The sequence below is a fragment of the Triturus cristatus genome, chromosome 2_2 (genome assembly GCF_964204655.1).
Source record: "Triturus cristatus chromosome 2_2, aTriCri1.1, whole genome shotgun sequence".
NCBI classification, from domain to species: domain Eukaryota; kingdom Metazoa; phylum Chordata; class Amphibia; order Caudata; family Salamandridae; genus Triturus; species Triturus cristatus.
The window spans coordinates 1,222,225,669-1,222,241,093 of NC_140582.1; the positions used below are offsets into that span (position 1 = coordinate 1,222,225,669).

General features: G+C 42.4%; 1 protein-coding gene across 4 annotated transcripts in view; it reads right to left on the reverse strand.

Moving 5' to 3' along the window:
• Nucleotides 1–15,425, reverse strand: part of LOC146863442 (uncharacterized) — a 521,477-nt gene that overhangs the window by 117,953 nt on the left and 388,099 nt on the right. For all 4 annotated transcript variants that reach the window (XM_085642874.1, XM_085642875.1, XM_085642878.1 and 1 more), the window contains one exon: nt 8,574–8,667. In XM_085642874.1, coding sequence (XP_085499000.1) covers nt 8,574–8,667 — 94 coding nt within the window. The remainder of the gene's footprint in view (nt 1–8,573; nt 8,668–15,425) is intronic.

Below are 15,425 nucleotides of genomic sequence, written 5' to 3' on the forward strand. Positions count from 1 at the left end.
CCCAAAAGTTGTCAGAACTCCTCTAAACACATAATATTGCTATTATATCAAATGATGCTATTATTTTTCAGTTTTCAAAATTTTGCTTTTACTTATCCACACTCTACCACTAGTAACACAATATTTTGCCTTTTTGCACATAAAGTCATAAAACTTTAACAGACTTTCTGCAACTTATATTGTACAACTACTCAGCAAGCTACAACTTACAACAAAAACAGCTTATTATTAATCACATAGGAAAAACCTAATCGATTTACCAAAGCTTGTTCTGTATCCTTTGTCTCTCACGCCAACACTCTTCCCACTTCTCTCTCATGCTATCACTCAGCAGACCTCTCTCATTTCTATCTCTCAGTTCCCTCCTTCTCTAATCTGTCGCTCTATACTCACCTTCTTTCCAGCTCTTTCCCACAGTTCTATTCCTTTTTCTCACCCTCGGTTTGCTCATTGTCTCCCACCCCATTACTCTGATCTCTCAGCCAATCTCTCTGGCCTCTTCTTCACACCATTACTCTGCAGACCTTCGGTCTTTCACTTGGTCTCTCAGTTCTCCAACCTTTTCCCTCTGTACTCTGCTTCTATATCCTCTTTTCTCTCAGTTCTTTAAGTCTCTCTCACCCTACAGTTCCCTTCTCATCACTTTGATTTTTCCCTCTCATTCGGACTCATCATCAAACAGATGTATTCACATTTGGTAAATGCATAAAAGTATAGAGAAATATCACAGTGCAAAATAGTCAAAAACATGTTAAAATCACAATTAGTTGTTTATTAAAATATTGATATTCTAAGACATATCCACCGCTAAAAACCAACAGCATAAGTTACTAAGGTATAAAAAAAAAAACAACAATTAATTTTCAGCAATAAAGATAATAAAAACAAGTTATTAAGACAGAGAAGTTAAATCAGCACCACTCCTGCGTAAACTCATTCGGAGTCCCACAGCATACTATGGCTAATATTTTAAAATCCTTACATTAGCTCATTATCAGGGAATAAGCAGTTATAAACAAACTATTGAAGCTGAGCCAATAAAACAGCCCCCTTCTCGGATTAACTTTTCCTGGTCTGCAAAACTGAATTTAAAAGGTTTTCAGTCATAAAACAGACGAAAAGGGTTTCCAATGTATTGATCACGACAAGGGCTACGGAATGAGAGAATACACTCAGTTTGGTTAACATCAGGGTGATTAATTTTTTCCTTTCCATTTTATAAAAAGAGCAGAAAAATAAAATATGCAACATAGTTTGTGGGGATCGGTCATCACTAGGACATAGCGATAAACGATTTAATGAATATGCTTGACCTTGGTAACCTACCATTAAAGGAAAAAAAATCAGTCTCATCCTAGTCAATAAATATCGGTGCATAATATTTGTAACAGAGGAGAGATAGGAATCATGCCCCGTGGCCACTCTAGGCAGGGGCTGGTAAGATAAAACCGTAATTCAACTTTGATTACGTTGCCATCTTTCTAGTTCACACTTATTGACAAAAACCTCTTAACTTGGATTTAGAAAAAGACAAACATTTTGAGGGTGATCCAAACAGGCAAGCTAGGCCCAGATCTGTGAGGGACTGCTTAACGTATGCTAGCCATGGGATACTGTTGGCTCGGTCAAGATTGAGTATATCTTTTATTATCACTTGATTTATCATAACTGAGTCCCTTTTCAGATATTCAACCATAAAAGGAGTGGGCCAGTTTGATCGAGTCAGTAATGAAAGGGAGGCCAAGTTCTTTATGGGCAATCAAGCTCAGGTACGCCGGAGGGGCTGAGAGCAGCTTTTTAACAAATTTATCCTCCGCTCTCTGCACGGCACCCGTTTGAGCTTTGCCCCACATTTCAGCGCCATAAGTGGCTATGGCTACAGATTTTGCCAGCTAGATTTCTACCATTTCCCTGCATGGGTTTTTACCCAAGTTGGAAGCAAATTTCCACAGAGCAGCTATGCTTCTTTTCAACATGTTTGTTCTGTTTTCAACCATAGCAGACCAGTTTAGTTTGGAGTCGAAAAAGAGACCTCAGCAAGTGAAAGACTCTACACATTCTAGGGAACCCCATCTAGGTGTAGTGAAATTGGCTTTTTTCTTCAAATCCCTGCAGCCATAACAAAAGTTTTCGATTTGTTGACAAACAAACCCAGTTCAGCCATATAATTCGAATTTATATCAATTAAACGCTGTAGGGCCTGGGGTGTTCTGGCCATCAGGACCGCATCATCTGTGCAGAGCAGGCAATGAAAAGTCACCTGCAGATGGAATGTCCCTAAATTTGCAGTCACATCTTTGTTAAGTTTGTTGGTATATAAAAAGAAAAGAAAGGGGGCGAGGACACACCCCTGTCGATCCCACTTTCCAATTCTCAAAAATTTTGTGCATTCCGCCTGTTTTCCAAACCTGATTACAGCCCCTGTCTCTCTATACAACTCTAATAAAAAGGATTATGTAGTTGTCCACACCCATCGACTCCATATGACTCACAATTTTGTGTGGCTCACACAGTCGAAGGCTGCGGACAAGTCCATAAAAGCCATATAAAACCAAACTTTTTTTTTTTAGTTTAAATAGCTTTATTGAATCAAATAAAGAACAAGGTACAAAAATGTAACATCAGTCATCATATACGAAGAAATAATGGATAAAAGTTAAGATAACGAATTTTGACATAGAAAACTATAATCAAAGTTATAAGCAATTAAAGAAATATGTACCATAACACATTAGCATTTTTGGGTTTTATATGAAAAAAGAAAGAAAAAAAGAAAGGGAGAAAGAAAGAGAAAATAGATCGAGAAAGAAAGAAGAATAGCAAAAGATAGAAAGTCAGCACTTTTACCCGATATATTAGATGCAAATATCCAATAGGGAATATTGTACAATCACCAATGTCAAAATAATAGCAATCAATTATGAAAGAGGTTTAACACTATACTCAAGGCGGTTGAAAAACAAAGGTAGTGTCCTTGTTACGTAATGCAGAAGAGGATAAGTAATTGGTAAGGGGAGGCCAGAAGGCTTCTTTTCGGAGGAGTTGTTGAGAGGTGAGTGCAGATGCCCTGTCCAGTCTGTGATGGGAACATAAAAGATTCCCCACGCGGAAACATTGACTTTAGAAGCCTCCTTCCAGTTGGAAGTGATAACCTGAAATGCAGTGGCAAGTAACAGATCTACAAAAGTGCCCATCCTATAAGCACCGAACCAATGTATGGAATTACTACCCAGAAATATGGAGTAGTTAAAGTTCAAGGAAAGCTTTATTCGGCTGCTTTTTAAAACAGACATAAAAGCACATAATCATTTCATAATATTTACAGAAGTATAACAATAAAACAACTCAGTAATTATGTAACATTTCCTGTATTGAAGCACCTTCTTTAAAAACACTGCTAATCTCCACGCTATATGCTCATTTTCCAGTAGCTGGAGTAAAAACATGGCTGGGCGACACTGGCTAAGCCCCTGACTTTTTTATAAATGGAATAATCCATACTTTCCTTGGCTCGATATAAAATTTACAGAACAAGACTAGGTGCATAGTGGATTGTTCAGAGATTTTGTCACAGGGACACGGTAACAAATCATTTAATCTATGTACATTTCTCAATCTGAACCTACTTAAAAGAAATCTGTCGAACATTCCGGGTACGAAGGATAGGTAAGGCTCCATTCCCAGGGTTATACGTAACAACTGATGTTGCCTCACACTAATTTTAGAAACTTCCCCTACCATTCTGATAGATTCCAGTAATTGAAGGCCCTCTTTTTTTAGTGTCTTTCTAGGAATCTCCAGCATGGAGGCTGGGTTTGAAAAATATTCTGGATGACCCAGATCGTTCATGAAATCGTGGACAAATCTAATCCAGGGAATCATTAAGGCCCCCTCCAACTTCAAGGTGTCTTGCAGGATCTCCCTGTTTAACCTAGTCTGATCTTTACACTAAACTCTATGCCACAAGAGTATTGTCTCTATTTTTATGAGATCGGCTATATAATGAAGACCCATCTCCTCATGGCAGACATACGAAGAGGTACTGGGGGGTACAGAAAGAATATACCTTAGAAAGGTGTTTTCAACCGTTTGTAGCGGAATGGTGTTTACAAAACCCCACAGCCCTGCCCCATAGGTTGCCATTGTAATTTGGCTTTGTAGATTTGCAGGAGTTCTAGGGGTGGTTTGCTGCCTAGTGTTTTGGCAAAAGTTACTAGGGCTGATGTTGATCTAGTAAATGCCAGTTTTTTAGCAGAAATGGTTTGAACCCATGAATCATGCTGATTGAATAAAATACCTAGGTAGGAAAAACTTCTGGTTGAAAGTAGCTTCTTCCTGTCTAGGAACATTTCTCGTGTCCTCTGTGTCCCTGGTCTGCATCTCATGACGTAGGTCTTAGAGATGTTAGTATTAAGACCTAAATCCTTCATAAAATCGCTGAAACTATCCAAGGCTCTCTGGAGGCCATTTTGGGTGCGTGCAATTAGCACGGCATCATCCTCATAGAGAAGTGCGAATATGAGCCGGCCTCCAGCTTGGGGAAAGTCTTTTCCCTTCAAATATAGAGTATATATCAAAAGGAAAGTTAGAGGATTAGATGGAGGAAATTAATTTACAAACCTTGTTCCAAAAAAAGAGAATTGTTAGGTCAAAGGAAAAGAGAGTGTAAATATGTGCCAGGGGTGTTTTTACAGGACTAACAGTTGGGGGATAGGTCAAAACTGAATTTAGAGAGATATAAAGAGGTTGGAAACATTTTTTGATAGAAATAATAAAGTGTTTGAGTGGTGCTAGCATTGCATGAAGTATGATGAATTTGTGACCAAATAGAGTTCCATGTATGTATAGGAAGAGTGTGTTGCAAATCCGACTCCCATAAAATTTCAATATTACTCTTGGGATGAGTGGGGAGAGAGAAATGGAGATATTGATATATATGAGAGGCCCAAATGGAGAGGGAAGTAAATAATGGATTAAATGATGGGTCAGAAGAAGAGGATGCTCCAGACAGAAGGGAACGCTGTTGAGTTAGGAGGAAAAGTAACAGGCAAGTCAAATTTAGTTTGCAATTCCTGAGTGGATAGAAACCGCATATCCTGTAATAAGTGTTTAACCTGGAAGATCCCTTTAACAGCCCAGACTTTTCAAAAAAGGGTACGATTGGAAAGTTTAATGGATTTATTATGCCATAGGGGAGAATCCAAAAATAGTTGAAAAGGCGAAAGTGATTTTTTAAGGACCGGATTTAAAGTCAATTTGAATTGTGAAATTGTTGGGGATTTAAACAAACAAGGGAAAAGCGTGAAATTGGCTAACAAGGAAAAGGGAAACGGATGAACCACAGACTCCTCCAATTTATACCATAGAGGCGCAGTGGATTAATCCGAAGAAGACATATAAGGTAAAACCTGATGTATTAATAAGGAGGAGTGGTATTGACGGAAATTGTGAAAGTTGACACCTCCCCTATCCTTAGGAGCAAACAAGGACGATAGAGATACGGGCTTTCCAGCCGTTCCATAGAAATTTACTCAAAATACCATTAAGAGTTTTAAAAAAAATTACAGGGAGCCTCACTGGTAGTATGGACAGGAAAAAATTAACAGGAAGCCTCATCATTTTGGATGTATACAACTTGCCCCACCAAGACAAAAATAGGGGGGACCATTTTTCTGCCATACCGGATATCCTTGAAATAACATCCTCCAAGTTAAGATGCACCGTTCTAGCGATTGAAGAAGTGTATTTTACTCCCAAATATTTAATGGAATTGGTGTTCCACTTAAAATCGGTTCCTTCAATCATACTTTTCAAACAATATTTATTTAATGGCAATACTTCGGATGAGGAAAATTTAATTTATATCTGGACAGGGCTGCATATGAAGATAAAAGATCTGAGAAAGCGGGCAAGGAGATGGAAGGATCAGAGAGATATAATAAATATCATCCGGATATGCGGTGAACTTGATCTCAATTGACTTATGTGTAAAACCTCTAAATGCGGAAGAATGACGTAGAGAAAGAAGAAAGGGTTCAAGGGATAAGATAAAGAGCAAAGGAGAAAGAGGGCAGCCTTGACGAGTCTCTCATTGGAGGGTAAAATAGGAAGAGTGAAGTCCATTGACAAAAACTGAGGTGGTGGGAGAGGAATTTAACAAATTTATAAAAGATAGAATAACAGAACCAAAAACCATGCCACTTAATTGCGCCCATCATAAAAAGCCAGTGAATGCGATCAAAAGCCTTCTCCGCAACCAAGGAGATGGCTGCAACAGGAGAGAAACTCTTAGACGCAAGATGAATGATATTTAAAAAATTTCTAGAATTATCCGCCAACATTCTGCCTTTGACAAACCCAGTCTGCTCATGGACAATCAGATCAGGGTTGATTGGATTAAGACGGACGGCCAGTACCTTAGTAAAAATGTTGCAATCTAAGTTGATTAAAGAGATGGGCCAATAATTAGCACTGGATGGATCCTTCTTTGGGATTAAGCAGATCATGGCCTTGAGAAAGTAACAACGAGCCTCATTCTGAGAAATAAAATACTGAAAGAGATAAAAGATGAGGAAGAAGAGTCTGTGAAAAACGGGAATAAAATTCTGCGATAAACCCAACTGGGCCAGGGGCCTTATCTTTAGGTAACATAGCTAGGGCTGCCTGGAGCTCCGAAAGGGACAAATCTTTCTCTTATAAAGAGCAATCAGGAGAGGAAGGAGAACGAGGAGGCAATGATGCAAAAAATGACTCAAAAGCAATATCCGATGGAGAAGATTCAGGAGTATATAAGGACATATAGAAATCCATAAAGCATTTTAACATCTCCTCATCTTTGAAATGATTAAGTCTGTTATCATCAGTGATATTAATTATTTTGGAGCGTTGCGACTTGACCGTCAAGTAGTTCGCAAGTAATTTACCAGCCCCATTACAGCCACCGTAAAATTTAGGTTTAATTTTAAGCAACATCCCAGCAGCCTGTTCTGTCGATTTCCTGTTAAAACTCAGTTTGGCTTGGGCAAGTTTAAGGGTATCATCGTTTTTAGAAGAGAAATAAATATGTTTAAGCTGTTTAATCGAGGATAGTAGAGCAGCTGATTCATGGAGAAGTTGTTTCATTTTGACGGCAACATAATCAATGATAAAACCTCTGGCTGTTGCTTGAAAGCATCCCAAATGGGGTGTGAAAAGGGATGTCAGGACTAGTATTGATGATAAAAAGTTCTGACAAAAGTCTTTGAAGCGCGCAATAAATATGGGGTCTTTGAGTAAGTAATTGTTAAAGAGCCATCTACGAGATTTGGAGGGCTCCGAAGGGAGATCTAAATTAATAAAAACAGGAGCATGGTCGAAACAACAATAGAGCCAATTTCAGCATGGGTTAGGTTAAGAATGAGATGAGGACTCAAAAAATATAATCAATTCTGAGTGGGGGAGTAAAAAGAAAATTCCAGGTTGTCCGGATTATATATTCCCCAAGCAACCACCAGCCCTCGTGAGTGAATAGTATTAGTAAATGTTGTATGTATTTTATTAGGAATGTATTTTGCATTGAATTTTCTGTCAATGAAGGGATCAAAGACCTTATTGCAATTCCCACCCACCATGAGGTTAGAGTCAGGGCAGGAGTGAAGGGTATGGGATATAGACTGCCAAACCTGTGTCTACACCAGTGGGACCATAAATGTTAAGAAGAGAGATAGGGTACCATTTATGGTAATATGCAAAAGAAGCCATCTGCATCCCTCTCCTCCTTGTCAACAAGAATAGAGAGGGACTTGTGAAATAATGTAACCACTCTATTTTTCCTGTCTTTAGCAGGAGAATACATAGATCCTACCCATTGTTTTTTTTAGAGAATTAATATCTGCATCATTAAGGCGAGTCTCTTGAAGCATAGCAATTTTACAACGCATTCTAGATAAATGGGTAAGTACCCTTTGTGTCTTGACAGGATTAAGCAAACATTTCATGTTCCAAGATATTATACGAACATTGTCAGTCATAGTAAAAATGAAGAGATATTAAATAACATCATGAGCAATGTAATATTGATAACATTAAAAATAGAACAGGCAAACATTTTGAACCAACAAGTAGAACATTACATAATAAAAGCAGATAGAGAAGATGAATAATGAGAGAGTGAAGGGCAAGAAAAAAAAAAAAGAAAAAGTGATCAAAAATGGTATATTAAAAAAGCTCAAAGGGTATAGGAGAAAATAAAAGAAAGAAAAGGAAAGAAAAAGAAAAGGAAGGAAAAAGCAAAGGAAGAAAGAGATGATGTAGAAAGAAAAGTTGACTAGAAGTCCGAAGACTCCAGTCAAAGGAGCCAAAGCATATTGCCAGAGTGAGGAAGTTAACAAATGGTGGCGAGGAGCTGCGAAGAGAAGACAGACGAGAGTCAAGGTAGACAGGGAAAAGTGACTGAGACCAGTAGATAAGTAGGAAAAATATAATAAAATAGGGAGCAGCAGCGTAGAGGCAGAATATATAAAGTAACCTAAGGAACAACTATAATGTGAACAATTATATGTACAAACTCATTGTAATGGAGAGGGAAGACTTACCAATAAGTGAAGTACTAGAGACAATAGGAGTAGGAGGGGAAGCACACTGAGGAGATAACAGCAAGGAATGGAGTCCATACTGAACATGGTGAATCTGTGAAGAAAAACCACAGAACCATTAGAAGATGTTAAGTTATGAGGATAAACATGCAACGTTCGCAAAGTAGACAAGCAGGTAAGGACAAAGAAAAACATCTAAATTGAAAAAAGTTAAGGATTTGGGATACAAAAATCACGGTATAACATAGCTGATTAGGTCTGCTATGGAATGGGAAATGAGAGGATTTGAGCTAGCCTGTGACCTTGAAGAATGTTGTAATTGCCCCTTACCCATAATTTCGTGGATGGTCACCTGTGGTGGGCAGTACCTAGGATCCAAACCTATATGGTCTAAACCATTAGGATCCAAACTAGGGGCCATCTGATTTGACATCTGATTTGCAACACAGGGGAGACCAGTGAAAGTTTGTCTGGCTCATAACCAAGGTGTCTCTTTTTACAATTCAAACATAAATTATGACAATACAAAATACGATTTTTGCAAATTTTAAAGGCAACAGAGGAGCTGTCCATAGCTTGTGGTCCGGGACTAGAATTAGCAGGGCTACTATTAGACACCACCGCCGTGTGTTGCACTAGATTGTTCAATAACAAACATTGTACAGTGCGATCTTTGGATTCTAAACGGGCATAGATCGATTGCAGAAGTTGTTTAAAGTGATCAAGAAGGTCGCACCAATTTGGGGAGATGTAGTCTCAGGGTGTAGCTGGCCAATCCTACATGTGGATGCCATTGACGGGGCGGCCTTTCTGATCTTAGCGGGTCAATTAGGAGGCAGTATTGCAGGGCCCCTTTTCCTTTTCCCATTTATTGTGCAACCTGTGAGATTTTGAGGAAGCAGCGGAGTGACCACAGATGGTTCGGGAAGAGCATCCCCATGTCATGCCGTTCCCCCACCTGACTTGGAGAGTCAACTGTGTTAGATTCCTTCCCTGCCCCCGTCCCCAAAGAAAGTCTCTTTTCAGTGAGGGTGATTTATTTTTCTAGGGCCGATGTTGCCTTGGACAAAAAGGTATCTAATGAATGAAAGAAAGGATCTTGTAAAGCGCAAAGCTACTCAAACAAGAGCATCCCGGCGCTAGAGGAACACAAGTGACAGGACCCTGAGGCGCATCTAGTTCTTAGAGACAGGTTTTGAGATGTTTCTTGAAAGCGTTTAGATCAGTTGTAGCTCTCAACGGGGCAGGTAGTTGGTTCCACGCTTGGGTGCTTAGATACCCAAAAGATCCATCCCCCATACGGGCCAAGAATACTTTGGGGATGCGGGCGAGGTCAGATGAGGAGGATCTTAGTGGCCTGGCTGGGGTGTAGCGGCTAGCGCACCTATAAAGATAGCTGGCCCCCTTGCCATGAAGGGCCTTGAAGAATAACACCAGGGCTTTGAACTTAATCCTTTCCTTCACTGGAAGCCAGTGTAGGGTCTTAAGGTAAGGGGCCATGTGCCACCTAGGTTTAGGTCTAAGAATCGCCCTGGCCGCAAAGTTGCCCAGGTGCAGGATATTAACGTAGTCCACTCTAGAAGTCACCAGAGCCTGGACCACTATTTTCCTGGTGTCAGGTGGAAGCAGCGGGAGGAACTTTTTAACATACGAAGCATGTCAAAACATTTGTCAGGGTTACATTTCAGGTGATTAGCCTTGAGCCAGTTAAATACCTTTGTGAGACAAGATCTGAATATATTTCCATCAAAGTCAATTCCCTTGTCGCAGGTGAAGATCAGCTGAGTGTCATCAGTGTAGGATATAATTTTGGCGCCATTGGCCTGTGCCAACGGTGTGAGGGGGGACATATATGAATTAAAGCCCCGAGGAACTCCTACATTCATACTAGGCATGGGGGATGAAAAAGGGGCACCCATATTTCCTAAGATCTATCTGTTAGGAAAGTGGTAATCCAGGCTAGTGCCATCCCACCAATGCCCAAGTTGGTCAGTCTATTGAGAGGTTTCTCATGTGGGACCGTGTTAAACGTCGCTGACAGGTCAAGTAAATATAAGGACGGCACTACCCCCCCGGTCAAGTTTTTCCTTTAGGTGATCTGTTAACTTCCAACAGAGCAGTCACTGTGCTATAACTGGCCTAAAAGCCAGATTGGGTCATATGCAGCAGGTTGTGGCTCTGTGTGATCCGAAATTGCTCTGTTCATATGTTTCTCTAGAGCCTTAGAAAGAGCCGAGAGGAGGGAGATAGGCCTGTAGTTCTCTGGATCGATGGGTCAGAAGTTGTTTTTTTAATGAGTGGCAAGATTCTTTGAAGTCTCAGTTACCTCCTCTGTCGCAGGCGTCTTTGTTTTTGCCCATGTTGGACCAGAAGGTTTGGAATGACGATGTTAGAGGGGGGCCCCGCCCAGCCTCCTCTGGACTCTGATGAGCATGGATAGGTCTGCCCTTGACCCCGGCTTCACCCGGGCACGGCCTGTGATCGTCCCGCACAGTGGGGGGGCCGCTGTGTCCTTTCAGAGCATCTGGGCGTGGGAAAGGTGGTCCGGCATGTGGTGGTTCCTGGGGGCTGTAGTCTATAGCCTGGCTCAGCTCATCTGTGTCCCCCCACAGCGGGGCCTCTCGGCGTCATTTAAGCTCCTCCGGGTGCGGGAAAGGTAAAGCGGCGTGTGGAGGAGCCTGTAGTCTATGCCCTGTTTCAGTTTGTCTGTATCTGACTCAGTTCTCGCCTCCTCTCACCACACCACCCGCTCTCGACACTCTTGCACCCTTAACACTACTCCATTCTTCTATTTTAGGCTATTGTGCCTTTCTTCGTTTTTTTCTCTCACTCTGTGCTCCTTTCCGTTCCTCGTCTCTCTGGTCCCTTCTTCTCTCTGTCCTTTCTTTTTCATGCCATCACTCTATTCTCTCACCCAATCAGTCTGTCTCATCCTTATAATTGCCACATTGCTGTTGCATTGCTATTACACTCTATCTTGCAGTTCTCTCTCACCTGCTTTCTGAACCTACTTCTACATACGCTACTTCCTACCATATACGTACACTTTCTTCCCTCATCTAATTTCCCATTTAAGTTCTCTCTGTCTCTCTCCCAGTTCTCCTCTACTAACTTTGGCTCATCACTAGTTCCATGTCTATCCCTCCTTCCTCCTTTGCCCCTCCTCAGAGGTGTTTGAGAATGGGCGCTCCTAGGGACAGAGCTTTGCAGAGTAAATGACACAAGTGGCAGGACCTCGGAGTAATGAGATGGAAAGAGTGGGAGTTCTTGGTGCCCTTTTGAGGTTTAGATTAACGTGGGTCATTGGCTAGGCAGATACTTCCGCAAAGTGTAAGGAATATGCTACTTACCAGTATGCATCTGTTCTTGGCATGTAGAGCTGCAGATCTAACTTTTGCATGGATCGCCATCTGGTGTTGGGCCCGGATGTTTGCAGTTTGTTTTTCCTCTTGGAAAGTCTTTGGAAGTCACGAGGTTGGTGACTCCTCCTTTGGTTCGAATTGCGCATGGGCTTCGGCTCCATCCTCAGATTGTTTTTCGCCAGCAGGGAAAGATGGAGCGTAGTAATAACAGTAAAGAAACCCATGTGTGTTGTATCTAAATAGGATAGACTGGAACGGATACAGGTAGCCGGGGAGGCGTGTGTAGATCTGCAGCTCTACATGCCGAGAACAGATGCATACTGGTAAGTAGCATATTCCGTTCGAGGCATATGAGCTGCAGATTACACACTTTTGCATAGACTATATAGCAGTACCCAACCCTAGCGGTGACCACCGGTATCCGTTGCAGTGGTGTGGAACAGTGTTTTTAGTACAGCCTGGCCCACACTAGCTAGTTGCTTGGTTTGCACATCTACACAGTAATGTTTTGTGAAAGTGTGCAGTGTTGACCATGTCGCTGCTCTGCAGATGTCATCCAATGGTATGTTCCCTAGAAAAGCCATAGAAGCCCCTATCTTCCTTGTAGAGTAGGCTTTAGGGGGAACAGATAGCATTCGTTTTGCTTTGTGGTAGCAAATCTGTATGCATTTTACAATCCACCTAGCTATCCCTGATTTAGAAATAGGGTTGCCTTTATGTGGTGGAGAGAAAGAGACAAATAGCTGTTTGGTTTTTCAGAAAGGTTGTGTTCTTTGGATATAATAAAGTAAGGCCCTTTTAACATCCAGTGTGTGTAGAGCCCTTTCCGCAACAGTTTGAGGTTGTGAGAAAAAAAACTGGTAGTTCTACCGATTGGTTCAGATGGAAGGGAGAAATGACTTTGGGTAGGAATTTTGGGTTGGTGCGGAGAACAACCTTGTTCTGATGCATTTGGAGAAAAGGTTCTTGTATAGTGAGTGCTTGTATTTCACTAACCCTTCTAAGGGAAGTGATGGCCACCAGAAAAGCTGTTTTCCATGTGAGAAATTGCAGCTCACATTTATGCAATGGTTCGAAAGGCAGTCCCATTAGCCTTGTGAGAACTATATTTAAGTTCCAGACAGGTGAGGGTGGTACTCTGGGTGGAATTACTCTTTTGAGGCCTTCCATGAAGGCTTTGATGGCAGGCACCCTGAAAAGTGATAGGTGCTGTCTGTTCTGTAGGTAAGCAGCAATTGCTAAGAGGTGTAACCGAATGGATGTATATGCTAGGTTACACCTTTGTAGATGGAGCAAGTAACATATGATGTGCTGTATGGATACATCTAGAGGGTTGATTGTGTTGTTATGGCAGTAAACAACAAATCTTTTCCACTTTGCAGCGTAGCATGCCCTAGTAGTAGGGCATCTAGCTTCTATGATAATGTTCATGCAATCAGGGGGAAGGTTAAGGTATCCGAATTCTAGGACCTCAGGAGCCTGATCTCAAGGTTGAGCTGAGCTGGGTCCGGGTGCCTGATCTCTCCATGGTTCTGGGTCAGGAGGCATGGTGAGAGGTGTAACTTTTGGTGTGGCACTACCGAGAGTTCCAGCAGTGTGGTGTACCACGGTTGTCTGGCCCATGTTGGAGCTACCAGGATGAGCGTGAGGGAATGCTGTTGTATCTTTCGCACCACTAATGGAATCAGTGGGAGAGGTGGAAAAGCGTGCGCAAATTTGCCTGACCAGTTCATCCATATCGCATTGCCTTTGGACAATGGGTGTGGGTATCTGGCGGCGAAGCTTGGGCATTTTTTGTTTTTGTGGGTGGCGAAGAGGTCTATCTGAGGATGCCCCCACTTCTGAAAGAACGGGTGAAGAACCTGTGGGTGAAGTTACCATTCGTGGATCTGTTGCGTTTGTCTGCTGAGCAGATCTGCCATGGTATTTTGGACTCCTGGGACGTGTTGGGCTAGGAGAAAGATTTTTTGCGGAATTGCCCATCTCCATATGCTCTGTGCTAGTTGAGAGAGCTGTGGAGAGTGTGTGCCCCCCTGTTTTTGAATGTAGTACATGGCAGTCATGTTGTCTGTGCGAATGAGGACTGCCTTGCCTGAAATCTGCGTCTGGAAGGATTTTAGGGATAGGAAGATTGCCAGTAACTCCAAATGGTTGATGTGGAGTAACTTTTGTTGCGGTGTCCATGTGCCCTGCACTGTGAGATGTAACAGATGAGCTCCCCAGCCGGAGAGGGATGCGTCTGTTAGGATTATTTGTGGAACCGGGTCCAGGAACGGTCGCCCTTTGGAAAGATTTGTGGTGTTCCACCACTGCAGAGAGCGATAGGTGGGACCGTCCACCAACACCAGATCTGTCAGTTGCCCCTGGGCCTGGTTCCACTGGCGTGCTAAGCACTCCTGGAGTGGACGCATCTGGAGTCTTGCATGAGGTACTATGAAAATGCAAGAGGCCATCATCCCTATCAGTTGCATAAACACTCTTGCTGGGAGAGAGTGTTGAAGTATGAATTTTTGACACAGAGCCTGGATGCTTGCAATCCTGGCAGGATTGGGATAGGCTATGGCTTTTGATGTGTCTATGGTGTCACCGAGGTATTGCTTTGTGTGTGATGGTATGGGGACTTTTGGTGGTTCACCGTGAAACCTAGCTGGTGAAGTAGTTGGATTGTAGCGGCGGTGTGGTGCACACATTGGTTGTAGGACGTGGCTTTTATTAGCCAGTCGTCCAAATATGGGAAGACGTGAATGTGCGGTCTTCTGAGGTGTGCCGCCACTACTGCTAGCCACTTGGTGAATACTCTTGGTGCTGTTGTGACCCCGAACGGGAGCACCAATTGGTAGTGTTGCCCGTCCACTACAAATCTGAGGTACTTTCTGTGAGCATGGTGTACTGGAATGTGAAAGTATGCGTCTTTCAAGTCCAGTGTGGTGAGAAAGTCGTTCTGGGAGAGGAGTGGAAGAACCTGTTGAAGGGTTACCATGTGAAAATGGTCCGAATGTATGTAAGTGTTTAGAGGCCTGAGATCTAAAATAGGTCGTAGAGTCTCGTCTCTTTTTGGTATCAGAAAGTACAGGGAGTAGATCCCTACATTTTGCTGATTGCCAGGGACTTGTTCTATGGCATGTTTTTGTAGGAGGGAGATTAACTCCTGTTTTAGTAACGTGGCATGTTCTTGTGACATTGGGCGTTGCCTGGGTGGAATGTTTGGCGGGGGTAGATGTTAATTCTAGGCAGTACCCTGAATGAATAATTTGGGTCACCCATCTGTCTGAGGTGATGGTCTCCCAGACGTGAAGGAAATTTTGTAGTCTGCCCCCGACCGGAGTGGGATGGTCTGGAAGCAGCGGGGGAAAGTCATTGGGTAGGCGGTGTGGCAGAGCGGGCGGTATTTGTTTTCCCTCTGCCTTTATTATTATTGCCTCTATAGCCGCCTCTTTGATAACCCCTTGTGAAGGTGGACTGAGGAGGGGATTTGTAGGACGTGGATGCG